Consider the following 18,034-nt stretch of genomic DNA (forward strand, 5'->3'; position numbering starts at 1 on the left):
TTTTACTTACTTTTCTTGAAGACTGAATAGATGCAACTCTCCTGTTTGAAGATCCAAAATCAAACTATTCGCTGTACTGCAAATTGGACAACCCCAAATTATAAATGGTATACTGAACGTGACAGAATTATACTTTGATAATAACACCAACACACCACGCATTACACACGCGAACCTGCCACGTCAACCGCCATGTTGAATCAAATGTCGAATTTAACGCAAACGCAAATGTACCATGCATTAAGGGACAGCCGCTTTCACAGAGCTTATTCGACTGTCGCGCGCTACACTTCAATTGACCAATGAGAAACGTTTACTCCAATTATTCACTTCCCCATTTCTTTGTTTCCAGGATTTTTCGCTTTGTAATTGAATAATTTCAAATACAAAAAAACAAATAGGATGAGAATTAACCAATTTATTGATGCAATTGGTTCATTTATTGGCCCATTCAAATTTTTTTGTCGTTTCCAACAGTTGCTGTTGGAGCAATTCATCCAGAATCTTTGCGTTGAGTTCAAAAACTGGTTAACACTATCAGGTTATGCATTCGATTAAGATCTTCAAATATTTTTGTTTTTAATAATATTGAATTTTTGGATACGTTATTATAAGATAATTCAAAATTCCATTGTATAGAATATTCCAAAATATATCGTGGGGATATATTCTAAGAATATATCATACGGTATATTCGATCGACAATATTCTTAGAATATTCAAGGGAGAATAATCCATTTATAGACATTCTATGCACATTCTTTCGGGAATAATCCTGCCATATTCATTCAAGCATATTCTATGAATATTCTAAAGGCATGTATATATTCCAAGACTATTCTATGAATATTTGGAATATATACGTTCATTTTATGATATACAGGGAATAAACCATGAATATCTAGTGCTGTGTGGGCTGTGACTCGATGCAAAAGTTTCCAATACCTCTCTTTGAGCTGCCTCATCTGAAATAAGCTCTTTTGTTTTCAGTAACGATTATCAGTGAAATTAATAAAAGAAATATACCTATATTCCAAATAAGTGAAAACTGGGTTTGTTGAATGTTTTTGTCTTGTTGTCATTTTTTAGATCACTTCGTTAATCAAATCTTCAAGATGTTGAATATCTCCAGATATATTATGAATGTTAAACATATTCAGAATACTCGTAGAAATAGCATTCATACACGACATTAGTTAATGATTGCATCAACATTTTTCGAATATAAGAATATGAGAAAATGATATTAGTTTTTATTTTCGAGTCTTCATCCTTCAGGAAGTGTGAGTTTTCTCATTATATGTTCATCATCTATTGATATGTTCTTGTTATTTTCATGCAGGTGAATCAAATGATTCTGATCATTTTCTATGTATGAATATTACAAGTGGAATTCGATTAATATTTCGAGTATACTTTGAACGATATTTTTGTGGAAGAGTTACCATTTCTTGAGAAAATTGGCTCAAGTGTACAAAACGGCAAACTGAAAAGTTCACCCCCAGGAGCTATTGCGTAATAAAAACCTTCAAAGAATCCCATTATTCAGTAACTGGTGGCATTTATACATTTTTTTCTTGAAACGAGATGAAATTATGAAAAAAATTATTTGTATACCCACATCTTTCAAATTACATTTTTCATGTAATTTTGTTGTGGGTTTATTCAAGTTATTAAAAACTGAGTTGATACCATCTGGATTATGGTACCATATAACGAATGTATCTTCAATATAACTTGACCATATTTTTTTATCATTCTGATGGGTTCAGATGTATGTTTTTTCGAAATTTTCCATGAACATGTTATTAGGAAACAGTTAAGAACAAGAACGCTAGTGACACTCTGAATTTTTTTGACAAAAAAAGTTTTTGAAGTGTAGAATGAAATTAAATAGTTACTTCACAGGCCTTAGATGTTCGAATTTGTTCTTTGTTTTGAATTTGTGTCGTTTTGAAGTTCAACTCAGTACACCGCAAACTTCACTGTTAACTCTTTCGTTAAAGTTTATGTGGAATGAACTTTCTGAACGTTTTTCCTATTCGAATAAATCTCCAGCGATTCAAATCCAATCGTTACTTTCGCACAGACATTGCTTTCAGAGCGCCTTGAGGATTTTCCTGTAGTGCTTGTGTTTTGTCCATGAAAAAATAGTCTCACACTTGCTCTGGTTGCTATGGTTTGGTGATTTTTTTTATATACTTCTTATTTTGCACTCAAAAATCTAAGTACTTCAAGTCGGGAATTAAGTTTGATGACATATAATTCTATATTCAAATTCGTTTGAAGACCTACACTTATCTCTGATTGCTATGATTCTTTACAGTTTTTATTATATTGAAGAATTTAGAAATAATTCAACTGAACTCCAACAATTTTTTTTGTAACTACTCATATTTTTTCATATCTTCACTCAACTAATTCTGAAACATCAATTACACTTTTCATATTCATCCAATTTCAAACCAACTGTTATGCATTCTCTGAACAAAACTACATTGTAACTACACGCGGTATAGTTGCTCGATTACTGTTTGAAAGTTCATGCGATTTTCCTCACAAAGTAATGAACGTATAGGTTCTGTGATTAACAATTTTTTTTCAATGTATTACAAACAATAACAGTGAGTAAACATGCGATTTTATTGAGAAATGTTTCATGATATATGGAAATGTAGTTATTGATGAATTTCATTGATTCTGAAAAAAACAGATGAAATTGAATAAATATCAAATTTCAAGAGACAAGTGAATCATGAACTCTTGATATTTTGGGATGTTGCTTATATTCATAAAACACATTTCATGATTCATTTCGCGAAAGTAACAGGACATATGAACATATGTCCTGAAGATCAACATTTTTGAACTGTATGGTTTTCATGGAAAGGGTTTCATTTTGTGAGTGATACAGTTTGCGAAACTAGCTTAGCGATTCGAGTAATTTCACGAACAAAATGAAACTTACGTTCAACACAAATATCATACAAAGTTTTTTGTACAACTGTCCTGTTTTCATAATAAAATGGATGAATTTATTATTTCTATAAAAACACATTCTGACTTCTCTTGTCAGTTAACTATTTTCGAGTTATTGCATTTGCTGTGAAATGGCCATATCAGATGACTCCGAATCACCCGGTTACCAACAAATAGTATTGATTACAGCTCTCGCGTTTTTTCAAAGTCATATTCAAAGTTATTGTTGGTGTTCAATGTCTTGCATAATGAAGAACAATAGTGAGAAATTGTGTGTTCCTGGCGATATTGAAGAGGTTACAAAAAGGATTTCAATTGAATTGTTACCAAACAAAAATCGGCTCAGCAGTACGAAATGGCATATTCTATTTTTCTCAGCTGGTCAACTAGTGATTATAAATAATCTGTAAATACTGAATTTTGAAATTTTAATGTAATTTCAACTCTAGTAATTTTATTAATACTTACTGCAGTTTTTGAGTTGTGTCTGCTTTTTCAAAATTGAAGGTACTGACGTTTGTTTAAGAAAATAGCCAAGTGATTGAAACTTTGCACCAGTCATGTTAAAATTTTTATAGCACATTTTTAATATCTCTCTAAAAATGTCCGTATAAGTAAAAATGTATCAGGTAAGTTAAACTCCATGATGAGTTTGTTATGTATACATGAATTGATGACAATTAACCGAACTTGTTTTTTAAAATAAAGGGGATATCCGTCAAAAATAAGCAAAACGTTAACTTTATCCTAATTGCATAAAATTTGGCATATGGATATAAAATTGCCGTAGACACAAATTTTTCGAATAACTTCTTTCTAAATTCAATCTAAAAATGCACTTTTTCAATTAAAAAAAAAAAGTCGAATTTGACAAACACTGAACGTCAGTAGGTCGCAGTTGGCCGCATCATTTTAAGTTAAATTTGAAGCACAAGCAAGTGCCGAAGTTGAACTTCATTGAAACTTTTCGAAAAAAAAGTTTTCCATATGGTGCGCACTTTAATGGTGACACTATATAACGAATCATAAGCTTTGACAAAGCTTCATTCCAGAAATGTTTTCTCTGAATCAGTACTATATTAAATGTATGTTATAGTTCAAAATTGAATTAGGGCTATTGAAAAACGATGACTGGCAGTGCAAAATTCATTTCAATGAGGTGACTTCATGTAATATCCATTTTTGAGAAGGCAGATTTTTTCTGAACGTTAATACACATCGGTATGACGAAGACAGTTCAACAGAATTTATAATATGGAAATCATAGCTTGGATATAAATCAAACGAGTTTGATTTTTTTTTTGTCAATGACAAACTATTTCGACTCTATCCAGTTGAGATGTTTTATCAATATTGATGTATTTTACCGTCAATCACCAATAACCTGTTCAGAAATAGATATCACACGAAGTTATCTCATACGAGATCGAAAACAAATAAACTTTGCATCAACTGTGAACAATTTTCGATAGCCCTATTTGGAATATAGAAAAAATGCATTCAGCCTAGCGCTATCTAAAAAAATTCATCTATAATGAAACAATGTCAAAAAACGAGGAGTGTTATGTAGTTTGAACAGTGGTGCAATTTTCAGTGGCGTGAGATGAACTCACGCCACTGAAACTCTGCTCAAGGACTAAAAATTGTGATTAAAAAAATTAAAAACCTTTTTCATATCAATTCTTTCGATATTCCGAAAAATAACCCCAATTTTGCTTTTTTTTAAATAAACATCAATAGTCTAATTTGGGATGAAGAAATTTTCTTACATACCGTCTACGAAATATTTTTTTTGCAGATGACTGGTGCGTGCATTTTCGCTCTGTGCTTGTGGTTGAGATTTGAACCTGGCATTCAAGAATGGCTCCAAAAATTGAACGCAGAAGTTTTCTACAGTGGGGTCTACGTCTTGATTTTCGCCGCTCTACTGGTTATGATTGTATCCTTCCTGGGTTGTATAAGTGCCCTTCAAGAAGCTGCATTCACCATATTCATTGTAAGTAAGACGCTAATTTCACTCTCGGACGAGATGTCTTTTATTCATGATTGAAAGCACCAAAATATATAGTTTCATGATTCATTGTAAAAAAAAATGAAAAAGTTCACCAAGAGATGCATTTCTGGATCTAGAAGTTTATAAAGTTGAATAATAATATAATAATGTTTTCTCAGGGCACATGACTCAAGATGATCTCATATACATAGAGTGTTCATTGATAACTTATGTCGACGCGGTAATTATTGTGAAGACGTTGGGAGAAGAATGCAATGTCTTTTTGATAGAAGAAATAATAATGTTTATTGATACCTCGATCAGTATTCTTGAATAATCTTTTACTAGTGGAAACAGGGTGTTGTTAGTGATGATGGATGATTGATGAACAAATGTAGTGTTTTTCCACGTCTTACAAATAAATGAATTTCCATATCTCATTCCTCCGATAGCGTAGAATTGAATAGAAAAAAACATGTATCATTTTGCAAAAAAAGAAATAAAAAAAATATTTCCCATTAAATGTCAACAACAGGAGCCAACCGAATATTTGTGGTTCCAGTTAGAGGACCCAGAATTTCCAGGCTACATCTAACAACATGACCACGTAGGCAGCTATAGCTACCTGTGTGGCATCCGGGTCTAGAGTATAAATTCAGATAGATAGTTTACCGATTGTGTATGATACAAATCAAAAATGAAACAATTCGTAGACACAACACTCCAAAAAGGGGGGCAAACCGCGGACACGTGTTACTGGCTATTGGCCTCATCAGCGCGTTGCAGCCGAGTGTGAAGATGGGCAACACTTGTTTGCCGAAAGCAGGAAACAACACATACGCACGAAGTCAACAACAGGAGCCAACCGCACATTTGTGGTTCCAGTTAGAGGACCTAGAATTTCCAGGCTACATCTAACATGACCACGTAAGCAACTATACTACTTGCGTGGCATCCGGGTCTAGGGTATAAATACAGATACAGAGTTTATCGGGTGTGTATGATACAAATCAAAAATGAAACAATTCGTAGACACAACACTCCAAAAAGGGGGGCAAACCGTGGACACGTGTTTATGGCTATTGGCCTCATCAGCGCGGTGCAGCCAAGTGATAAGATGGGCAACACTTGTTTGCCGAAAGCAGGAAACAACACATACGCACGGAGTCAACAACAGGAGCCAACCGCACATTTGTGGTTCCAGTTAGAGGACCTAGAATTCCCAGGCTACATCTAACATGTAGCCTACGTGGTCAAGGCACTCATTCACCCTTCAGAGCTTGAAACCAAACCAAACAGTTGTTGGACTACAGTGATGATGGACTACGATATCTAACAGGCCTCCTTACAGGTCACTATTATCTGAATCATCACATGCAGAGACTTGTACTGCCGGAAGACAGTGCTGGCTCTGTTTGGAAAATGATGAAAAAGCAGAGCATATACTATGTGTCTGGCCAGCTGCAGACCAAATCAGGTTTTCAGAGTATGGTAGAACCACAGTTCTACCATCTGATCTAAAAGATCACTCACCGTATGAACTAATCGGCTGGGTTTATTTGGTCGAGTTTAAATAGGTATGAGCCACAATAAACCGTCGTGGGTTGCTAACCCTACTATTAAAAAAAACAGCATTCGAAAACTTTATTTGCATCATCAAACCTCGCAAAATGATGTTCAACTTTCGAAAGAAACGCTTCCTCGAAATCGATAATTGCCGGCAAAATAGGTAATTTCAGAGTGATGAAACGAATCTTCAGACTCTCTTAATTCTTGAATTGTTTTCAAATTCAGTTTGATTGCTAGGTTGCCTTCTTATAAACGGAAAATTATTCACCACCTTGATTTTGCTTGAGTTTCCAGACTAATTTAAATTTTGAGGAATACTTCTGTCAGGAAGAAATTAATTTCAACCGAATAAGTCAAGGCGTGTTTAAAAAGTTACATTTTGTGATGCCAAACAACTTTTTCAAAATTGTTTTTCAAATAATTTGTTCAAAAAAGATATCGTTTGATTATATACGTATTGGAAATATGTCAAATTCGAAAAGTAACAAATGATAGTGATGAATTTTCTTGTTATTGTTGGTCTATTTTGATAGGCAGAATTGTGAATGTTGGTATTTGATTAAGAAAATGATAAAGACTGTACTTCAAAAATGAAATGAATGAAAACGCGTTTTTACGGTTCACTCAGTTGAACCAATATACATTTATTCGCAAGTATTCAGTATACAATACAGATGAGACAGAGCATAGATATAGCATGATGATATTGTTTATTACAGATCGCAAATCATTATGATGAAATGTATGAAATACTCGTATTGAAATTGGACACAGCGAATACAAATTCAATGAAAAAAATATACTTTCCAAAATCATCAATACATTTTTTCGAATTGAAATATTCAGTTCATCAAAATAAACCTCATTTTTCAAATATCGAAAGTATTTGCTATTTTTATACTCTCTAGCTGCCTATTGTGAAAACGACATCTTACATTCATGAGAGACTTCTCATAGTTAGCATGTTTGAATTTATGTTTTTCCATATTGCTTCTACGCCTGTGGAATGCAGTGTACACTATCAATTGAAGAATTATACTCAACAGAGAAATTAATATAACTGTAAAAAAGTAAGTTCACATAAATATTCAGATACAACTCAAGCCAGATCTAAATGTACTAAAATAAATAACGCCAAATATTTGATACCCCAAGGAAGTGTACTTGGCACTGTTCTATTCATACTTCATTTGAATGACATAAATTTTATCAGTGATTGTGGATTCATCAACCTCTTTGCAGATGATACTCTCATTACAGCAAGCGACTCTGATACCCATAATGCTGTAAGCAAAATTAAATTAACTCTTGAAAACGTGTTTTTGAACATAAACAAACTCAAACTCAATACCACTGAAACAAAGTATAAATATAACTTGATTGATATCAACTCCATTAATATTGAGACCTACGGCGAAACTATTGAAATTGTGGAAGAATACAAATACTTGGGCTTCATCGTTGATAACACTTTGAACTTGAAAAATCACTTCCAGTACATGTACAATAAAATTTCCAAAAAATGTTTTTATTCACTAGAATTAGTAGACAACTAACATTCCAATCTGATTTGACTGTTTATTAAACAATAATTCTACCACACTTTGATTACTGTGCTACTCTAATATCATTACTATCTCTACTTTACAAAAGTTACAAAACACAGTAACGCGCTTGTTATCAAACTGTCACAAATATACTCCTATATTATCACTGAATAATATTCTGAATTGGATGACAGTGAAACATAGATTTTGATATATTTCTATGATATTCAAATTTAAAATACTCAGTGGAAAAGCCCCACATTACTCCGATGAATTCATCACATTTAATCATCATATACAGAAATACGATACGAGAGGAAGACATGACTTAGTTGTCTCACGAAATAACCTTGCAAAAACTATGAATTCTACAACCACAATTTTTACATGAACTGTGACATATATCATACAGAGAGCTGATGGAAGACACGAATGGAATCTGCGAAAATCCTCAAAAATCGATTTAAGGAAACGATCAAGCAGGAGTTGATTACTCGCCCACACGACACTTTCATTTCGAGAAATTTTGAAAGTTAATCATTATCGACCAATTATTGCTCGAAATTCACCCGGTTGCCTAGAATCAATATCGGATTTTTTTAAAATATAACTAGTTTTCTGAAACTGATTATCAAAAGTGATTTAATCCTGCACAAATTATTTTTCAGAAAAAATTGTTGATTAGTTTAATACTAAATTCAACTGAGGAATTCAATTTGAAGTGGAACGCTTCTTTGTTGAAGTTCATAAGGTGGAATGATGAAGATGAGTAGTAATTGATTAATTCATTCCTCAAGTAAAAAGCAATATTGAAACTACAGTTTCAATATCAATCAATTACAAATGGGTGATATACAGTAACATTAATTTGGGATGAATCACGAAATATATAAGCAAACATCTGAATTAGGAATCGAATAATTTGTTGAAAATTGAAAGGTGACAATGAGAATTTCAATACCAGCACGTGTAGAGTAGAACTTTTGTCGCAGTGAAGTGTCATTGATTGCATTGCATGGAATTCAATCAAATATCGGCCAGTTTTATTACATATTTTCCAATAATCCGACAGCTATCTTCTCATCGACTTTATAGTGCATCAAATACTATAATAACCACATTTTGCTCGCCTCTCAAAACCATTAAAATTACATCCACCAAGAACGTGGTCAGATCATTCCATTTCCGACACCACCATAAAATATACAATAAAACATCCATTAAGGTTCATTTGGTGGGTTAAAGCCATCATTTCGAGAATACTGTAACGCGACAAAAGAAATATTATGTAACAACAGTAAAAACGACCTTCATATAGAAACAGACAATGGCACATAAAGTAGAGGCTTTTATTGGATGTTTTGCGCTGACATTTTTCTGGTTTTCCGAATGTGTTGAATACCTTCTAACCTGATACGTTCGCTTTGTGTCCTGGAAAGAGTTAATTGGTTTGTTATAGTCTGTATGCGATGTTTACCACTCAAAGGGATGCATGCAGGTTGGAAAACAGTGTTCCTGGCACGTTTGTGAGTGTATTCGGACCACTTTGCTGAAATGATCACTGAGATCTGAAACAAGTTACAGTATTGGCATAAAGTTGCATGAATGAATGAGTTGAGTTCAAACTGACACGGAAACTGGTTAGGTTGGAAGGCCAAAGTACTTAAACTTAGCATTAATAAGTCGATTGATTGAGTAATGGGGAAACTCCATGGAACAATGTGAAAGCGTGAGATAGAAAATAGTTCAATGAAATGGCGATGCAGGATTTCCAATGGAATTGAGGAGATGGATTTGAAGAAAACAACACTAATGAGCGTAGGTGAAACAACTACATTTGCATTTATGAGGTGAAAGAAATGTAAAATTTACATAGATTAATGAACAATTTTGGGACCACCAGTGACCAAAATGGTAGCAAGGAAAAATTTGAAGATCTAAAGGTCTCACAGACTTCCGAAGAGCTGAATCCATTTTTGAGATGTTTCAACCATTGGTGAGATTGGCCTTCACCAGCTCAAAACTTATTTTGTGTTTTGAAATTCTCGTTTCAAAATTACTAGATAATTTTCCTGAATTACCTTTTGGGCATAGTCCATACCTGATTTGTTGTCCTTGTTCGATTTTTAGTGTTTTTATTTTGTCAGTATCATGTTCAGGTTGGAGTAGTTATTTGTTGCAGCTTGGGTAATCAAATTCATTTTCTTGCTGAAATTCTAATGAGTTTGAGTATCATGCTATGGCGAACCGCTAATTGAATGGGTTGGTAAATTGTAGTAAATTGCGAAATCATGTTTGTTGCAAACATTTGTAATTGTGAAGTCCAACAAGGTTTTCAAATCATTGGTTCCGAAAGTCAGATGTCCACAAGTTAACTAATTGTTAAACTCAGCATTAATAAGTCGATTGATTCAGTAATGGGGAAACTCCATGAAACAATGTGAAAGCGTTAGATAGAAAATAGTTCAATGAAATGGCGATGCAGGATTTCCAATGGAATTGAGGAGATGGATTTGAAGAAAACAACACTGATGAGCGTAGGTGAAACAACTACATTTGCATTTATGAGGTGAAAGGAATGTAAAATTCACATAGATTAATGAACAATTTTGGGACCACCAGTGACCAAAATGGTAGCAAGGAAAAATTTGAAGATCTAAAGGTCTCACAGACTTCCGAAGAGCTGAATCCATTTTTGAGATGTTTCAACCATTGGTGAGATTGGCCTTCAACAGCTCAAAACTTATTTTGTGTTTTAAAATTCTCGTTTCAAAATTACTAGACAATTTTCCTGAATTACCTTTTGGGTATAGTCTATACCTGATTTGTTGTCCTTGTTCGATTTTTAGTGTTTTTATTTTGTCAGTATCATGTTCAGGTTGGAGTAGTTATTTATTGAAGCTTGGGTAATCAAATTCATTTTCTTGCTGAAATTCTTTGTAAATATTAAGATAGTAATGAGTTTGAGTATCATGCTATGGTAAACCGCTAATAGAATGGGTTGGTAAATTGTAGTAAATTGCGAAATCATGTTTGTTGTAAACTTTTGTAATTGTGAAGTCCAACAAGGTTTTCAAATCATTGGTTCCGAAAGTCAGATGTCTACAACTTAACAAGATTTATCCAAAACTCTATATAGATGAAACGTCAAGAATTTGAGAAACGGGAATTTCAGGTCAAAAAAAAGTTTTGTAGTAGAAAAGACTAATGTTATCAATGCCGGCCACCTTCAGAGAACTATCGCTGTTTTTTTGTGCGACAACTGTTATATAAAATTAAAAAAGTTTGATGTACCATGGTTGATGTACCATGGTCTATTTTGGTGAGTTTTTGCCTTCGGAAAGTGTCTGGGTGGCTCATCAGTGTCCAACTACACTTTTTGAACATTTCCTGTTATCGTAAAGGATCTGCTTTTCATCACACGAGACGACCCTATCCGAAAAATGATCTTTTTGGTTACGCAGAAGCAAAAAGAAATGGGCTTCGTTAAAATCGTGGGGCACCTACTTTTCGAACTTTTTGACTTTTTCAATGCGTTTCAAACCATCCAAACCCTCATGGGAGCTGACGTCCAAGTCATCATGTGGTGGGTCAGTCTCCACCAAGATCCTCAACTCCTCGTCCTGGAACGAAATTTCGGAAATGCTTGGCTGATTTTTCGGTCTGTTGGGCAACGCTTTGGTTCAATTTGAGTTCATAGGGAAATATAGGCAAAAAATCGCCCAAAGACATCATATAAGTAGAGCTAAAAATTGTAAAATAATTCAAAATTTGGAAAAAATGAACGGCAATAATGTATCGAGAAGACAATTCTCTATCGATCAGTATACACCACGACATAGTAGAATAAATATTCATTGAGATATGAAGCTACAAGAAGACATGTACATGAACAGCATATGCAGGAATAACTTCAGTGAAGAATCCTGCACTGATACCTGTCGAATATAATCCAACTCCCTCCCTGGTATTAGTCAGGAAAGTAGTTGATTTATGATGAGTATGAGTCCATTAACCTACAGTGTAGGTAATTTGAGACTGGCCTGAACGAATTGTTCTTTTAGATAATTTAATTCACAGCCGGTCTCCAAGTATGCCCACTCATTTTGTGAAGTTTTCTTTGTTATATGGGGAATTAGCCAAATTCCGTATATGCGGTTGGTTACCTCGTTCACGGGCAGATAGGGCATTGACAAACATGTTGTTTGTTGTTCGCTTCTGCATAGGTCGAGGAATGATACTCTAAAAATAATTCGATTTTCAATTATCGGAAATCATCGACTTCATGTTGATGATAGACACTACCTTGCACTGACGAGCGACCAAAGAGCCCGAAACGGATCTTCAATCGATTCGGGCAATTGTATCGCCGACAGCATATGCAGGAATAACTCCAGTGAAGAATCCTGCTTTGTCACATGTTGCATATATTCCAACGCCCTTCGTGGTATTAGCCAGGAAAGTAGTTGTTCACTGATAGGTGTCTTCAAGTATGTCCACTCATTTTGTGAACACATGTAATTAAAAAAATGGTGCACTAATGAACTGCAAAATGTTGAAATGATTCAAATATGAGAAACATTGATTTTCAAATATCATTTCGAAAAGTCATCATTCCACATTTCCTAGCATGCTTCTTCATTTGAGTTTGATATTTTCCAGGATATTTTCTGTAGCTGAAAAGATGATTGTCTATTTGTGGAATGAGTGAATAGTTATTGTAATCTTTCTTGCATTCATAACCAATCATTCGTAACTATTTTTATGGAAACTATTTCTCCACTTTACACATTCTTCCATCTGCATGTCAACATTTCCATTTTTCGACAATGGAACTTATTTATTTGTCTATTGTTGACTTTCTCATTTCGTTCAGTGTCCATGTGAATATCTTAGATTCGAAATTGATGAACAGGGATGTTTACTATTGTAGGAATATTTACAACAACTTTTTTAACAACCCCTTGGTTCTGGGGAAATATTTCAACAATAAACATTAAGAAGATAGGTTCTATTCATTCTCTCAGAAGTACTCCAAAACAGAAAAAACTTGCACAAATGTCCGGTACGGTATTTGTAAGGAGATCAGTTGGTTTCCGAAAGATATTTACTATGTTCCATCATGTAGGAACATTGCCGTGTATGTGCCGTGTGTCTTTAATTTGAGATATTAATTTTTACAATACTCAATCTCACCTCAACACAGTCAGCATTCATAAGAATTCTATTTTAGGATTCATATTTATTTTATTTTTAGTTTATCAAAATATCTACTTTATTTCAGTACAATTATTCTGGGAGCGCCAAGTCAGGAAGTTGTTGACATAAGTGTATTGTCATGTAGTTGAGGTAAAACTCATGCAGAGAAACAGCGTTCTTTACTCAATCCAAGCCACATCAAAGTTCACAACAATTCCCGAGTGGACTATCGCTACCTCAGTTTGTTGGTTTTTAATAAACTGAAACGATCCAATGCAGAATTTGTTGAATGATCCAATAAAAGACAAGTGAAACGATTTTACTGAAATATGTTTCATTGCCTTTTCATTTCTCTAAATACAAGCAGATTTATTCGAAGTATATATTGATCTCAATCGGATAATTTTCAATTTAATCTCCAAGGTATACAAAAACCTGAGCAGCATGGATAAATTCATGGATAGTAAGTACCCGGAGAATTAACACATTAGTCAACGAACAAAAATGTGGCTATTGCTGAGTATGTAAATTTCCAGCTATCAGAATACTTCAATTTTCGTATAACTTCACGGTAGCATGTTTTCATATTCAGAAATATTGAATAAATTCAAATAGTTTAGATAAATCAGTATTTGAAAGAGAAGAAAGAAATAAAAAGTGATGAGATCTGACCCCATGATCACTTTTTTCTAGATACTGCGAATTTTTACAAATATGTCTTGAGTGGTTTCAAAAGTTTTGTCCATTTTCATGAGTTCTATTCAAACCGTCATATTTCCGTGAATACTTATTCAATTTGATCGATATACCTGCAAATTGAATCAGTGCGCTTCTGCCAACGTAACATAGGTCGATTGATTCCTTCATCTTGAAAATCGCGTGCTCGGGATTCGATGAAGTTGAGGAAAGTCGTTTATGTCTGGGTTCTAGCGGTAAGGAAGTTATCAGAGTTCTTGATTTAATGGTAGTCGATTGGAGAGAGGTCTGGAGGCTATGGTTGGTGAGGCTGAACGTTGACGCTCAATTCGTTTGATTTTCTGAAGGCGATTTGTGAAACGTGTGAATGAGCGTTGTCGTCGAGCAGGATCAGAACTCTTTTGTTGATATTTCGTCACAATGAGTCACACCATCCGCTGACCATACCGTGACCATAGTCATTTTTGGAGGGTTTTCGCCTATGGGAAGTGAATGGGTGGCTCATTAATGTATAAACACTGTTCTGAACGTCTTTTATTGTGAAAGAGGATCGTTCTGGTAGCACATAAACAAAGAGGAACAGACTTCAAAACGTAACAATTTTCGTCTATCGTTCAAATCGTGAGACACCCACTTTTCGAGCATTCAGACCTATCTAATACCCTCACTTCTTTCCCACGCACGGTTTGTGATGGGTCAGCAGTCTCCATGAGGGTTCCCAAATTCTTGTCCTTCTATTCCAGGACGAGGATTTGGGGACCCTTTTAATCTTCAGATTCTTATCTCCGGAGACAAATTTCACAAACCAAAGTTGAACAGTGCTTTCATTATCACTATCATTGCCTAGTGCGTGGGGCTTAAATCAGTATACACTACGACATCGTAGAATGAATATTTATTGAGATATGATGCTACAAAAATATATGACATTGAAATGGATAAAACTGTTGGAACATCTCAGAGAATAGAATTGAATGAATTTCATTGAGTATATACGTGATAGATCATCATATACATTTGTAGCATGTCAAAAAAAAGCAAAGATACTCTGTTAGCCTCGTTACTTTTCTGAAGTAAATTCGTATTTGTCTATGTCCATCAGTCATTTCAAATATGTGTATATGTTGATATCGTTGCAACAGGAGGAGAGATGTTCATTCGAGATTAATTAGGTAGTAGAATTGATAACATTTCAAGAAGTTTTTCTGGGTTCTCAACTTTCTAAAAAATGGAAATGAAGCTATATCATTAGTGGATCTGCTGAAATATGTCATAGAGGAAAAACTGAAAAACTGAAAATGGGGTGTGTTATTTTCGCTTTCCAAATATGTCTTCCTTCTTGCTTTCTGTTTGAAATGATGACAATGGCTGTTAAAATCAACTGCTAAATTGACAACCACAATATCCAAGGGCGAATTTAAGGTAATTGAACACTAGTTTACCTGCAGAAGTGCATTTGTTTAACTGTGATTGGCACAACATCATGATAAATATTGAATTGCATCCACAGAAATTGATTTCATTTGGGCAAGTGCTTACCTATAGACCAGTAGTAGTCTCAATCACCTTCTTTCAATTCATGAAATTCGTGTGGAAAAAGAATTATGAAAACGATTACACGATTACACGATTCACTTCTGATTCTTGGGACAACATAGTCAAATACTATTATCAAGAATACGTGGCCTAGAACTACTTATATTTTCTGTTATCAACGTTACCAGTTTCTGTAAATTCATGTTAAAGTCCAAAAACATATCAATATCCTATTTTTCTGCTTTGATGATTCTCATTCGTAGTACAAACCTACTTTTTCTATTCTCTTTCGTAGTGTATAAACCACTATGTATGAAGCAAAAGATAACAAAATAAATGAAATAGTTCAAATAGGATAAAAAAACTTCAGTGAAAAACTAAACTCAAAGTCACTATTTCAGAAAGAATTGGACATAAACATCTAAAACTTCAGCAGTAATTTATGACTCAATTACTCATTTGAGAAATTTCCCACAGTGAGTTTTTCTTCTGTTATTTTCATTTTTGTTATTCACTAATGTTCAGTTTGAAAATTTTAAATAGCGAAATCATGTGTACAAGTTGATCTTCCAATTTTTAACTCAATGAAAATTCAACTCAAGAGAGTTTTCTATTTTTACTAACATTATTTATCGTTTCAATATCAAAAATGACACGTGGTTGAATTCACAATTGAAAGACAGGTATCACTTGACCATTATTTTCATTTGAAGTTTTCGACATGAGATTCATGAGATTCATTGTGAGAAGAAGTTGGCTGATGAAGGATTTATTCCACTAGGAAAAAGTTAAAGTTGAGCTGTTATACGATATCAACTGACATATTCAGGTCATAAAGTGGGATGCACTGTTCAGGAAGGTGAAGATCCACATTTGCCAATCCATTATTTGTTCAATTCTTTGTGATTTCGATCACTTCCACATTGGAATTTTTATTTCATCAACATATCACTGAATACATCCTACATCATTGTAGATATAGGAAGAAATTTCTATGAATATTTCTCCCCATTTTCAAACATCTTACTATTGAAAAATCTAACCGAGTGAGTATTAAAGAAATTAATAATTATCACAAGTCAGCACTCATCATACTTCCCCTTTCCTCACCACTTTCTATTCGGTCATATGCTAACCCTTGCATTTCCATCTGAAATGCTCGACCCAGCTCTCTCCATCATCTGGAACGAGTCAAATTGGCACAATTAATAATAATAATTGCTGCTAACAAATTACCCGGCTATAAATCTATTATTCCGGTTTGTTTGATAATGGCACTCGCATTGTGCAGAACTGCACAGATAACCTATGGAATCAGATGTGAACGTTTGTATATAAATCATTCACCGTAAAATTACATGGAGTATGTTTAGTCTCTCACTTCATGAGTTGGCTGTTCACAATTGGTAATCGTGGAATGGGACGTCCAATGGAGACAATACGATTGATAAAATGAGTAGTTAGAAAAAGTTGCTGAAACTTTACTGTTGAGGTCTTTGCTACTACTGATGTTGCGGAACTTGTCGAACTTAACTTTGAAAAGTTTCGGGAAATTGGTGATTTGAATTCAATCTTCGTCAACAGATATATTCATTCACAGAAATATAACTTTCAATCAGTTTCAGTTCCAGTAATGACGAAAAAGTCGTTGCAGCTCGATGCTTACTTACATAAAAAATCTTTATGAAATTGGTTACTTTCGTATCAGTTTGAAGTTATCTAACGTGAAATTCTGATATCTGCGACATGAAAATGGATCAGAAGCTGAATTCATAGCCAACCAGAACTATAAAATTCGCAATTATAAATTCAATTCACGGGGATACGAACGGAATATCATCCACTTTTTTATATGAGTATTTTCTGTTCAAATATAAAAAAATTGATGAGTAGGTATATGAACAGCTGATAGTTCGACTGTATCAATCACACTTTACTAATTGACAAGTTAAAATTCTATGGATTTTCTGACTGATGACCTCATAAATTAAAAATACATCCCAAATAGTTCACTGCAATGATCAGAGCAGTTCAAGTCTGATGATACGCCAAAGTGTTCTACAAGGAAGCGTTTTGGAGTCGCTATTGTTCTTGATTTATGTAAATGACCTACACAAAAGCATAAACGGCTTAACAACCTTGTTTGCCGATGATGCTACCTTCGTAACCAGAATCGAAAAAAATTCTACAAGAATTGATGAAATGATAGGATCTATCATCAATCAAGCTACTGAGTGGTTCACGATAAAGTGAAAGTGATAAAGTAAATTTGAATTGGAAACTTCATGATGATCAATTAACAAGCAAGTTATCAAAAGCAATATTTGCAATTAGACGGATAAAATCGCTAGTGAACTTGGAGGCAGCCATCTCTGCTTATCATGGAATGTTTCACTGCATTATGACTTACGGTCTAATTAACTGGGGTCAATCTTGGTACACTCAGTCAACATTCATTATCCAGAAAAAAACCATTAAAACTCTGGCCGGTATAACCCAGACTGAAAGTTGTAAC

The 18,034-nt window shown here is 34.1% G+C and overlaps 1 protein-coding gene across 1 annotated transcript in view; it reads left to right on the plus strand.

Moving 5' to 3' along the window:
• Tsp2A (Tetraspanin 2A) overlaps nt 1-18,034 on the plus strand; it is a 370,949-nt gene that overhangs the window by 117,532 nt on the left and 235,383 nt on the right. Inside the window, exon 2 of the mRNA XM_074169904.1 lies at nt 4,778-4,975. Coding sequence (XP_074026005.1) covers nt 4,778-4,975 — 198 coding nt within the window. The remainder of the gene's footprint in view (nt 1-4,777; nt 4,976-18,034) is intronic.

Source organism: Leptinotarsa decemlineata, unplaced genomic scaffold, assembly GCF_025532065.1.
Source record: "Leptinotarsa decemlineata unplaced genomic scaffold, Ldec_3_MD MMD2_P_RNA_scaffold_6, whole genome shotgun sequence".
NCBI classification, from domain to species: Eukaryota; Metazoa; Arthropoda; class Insecta; order Coleoptera; family Chrysomelidae; genus Leptinotarsa; species Leptinotarsa decemlineata.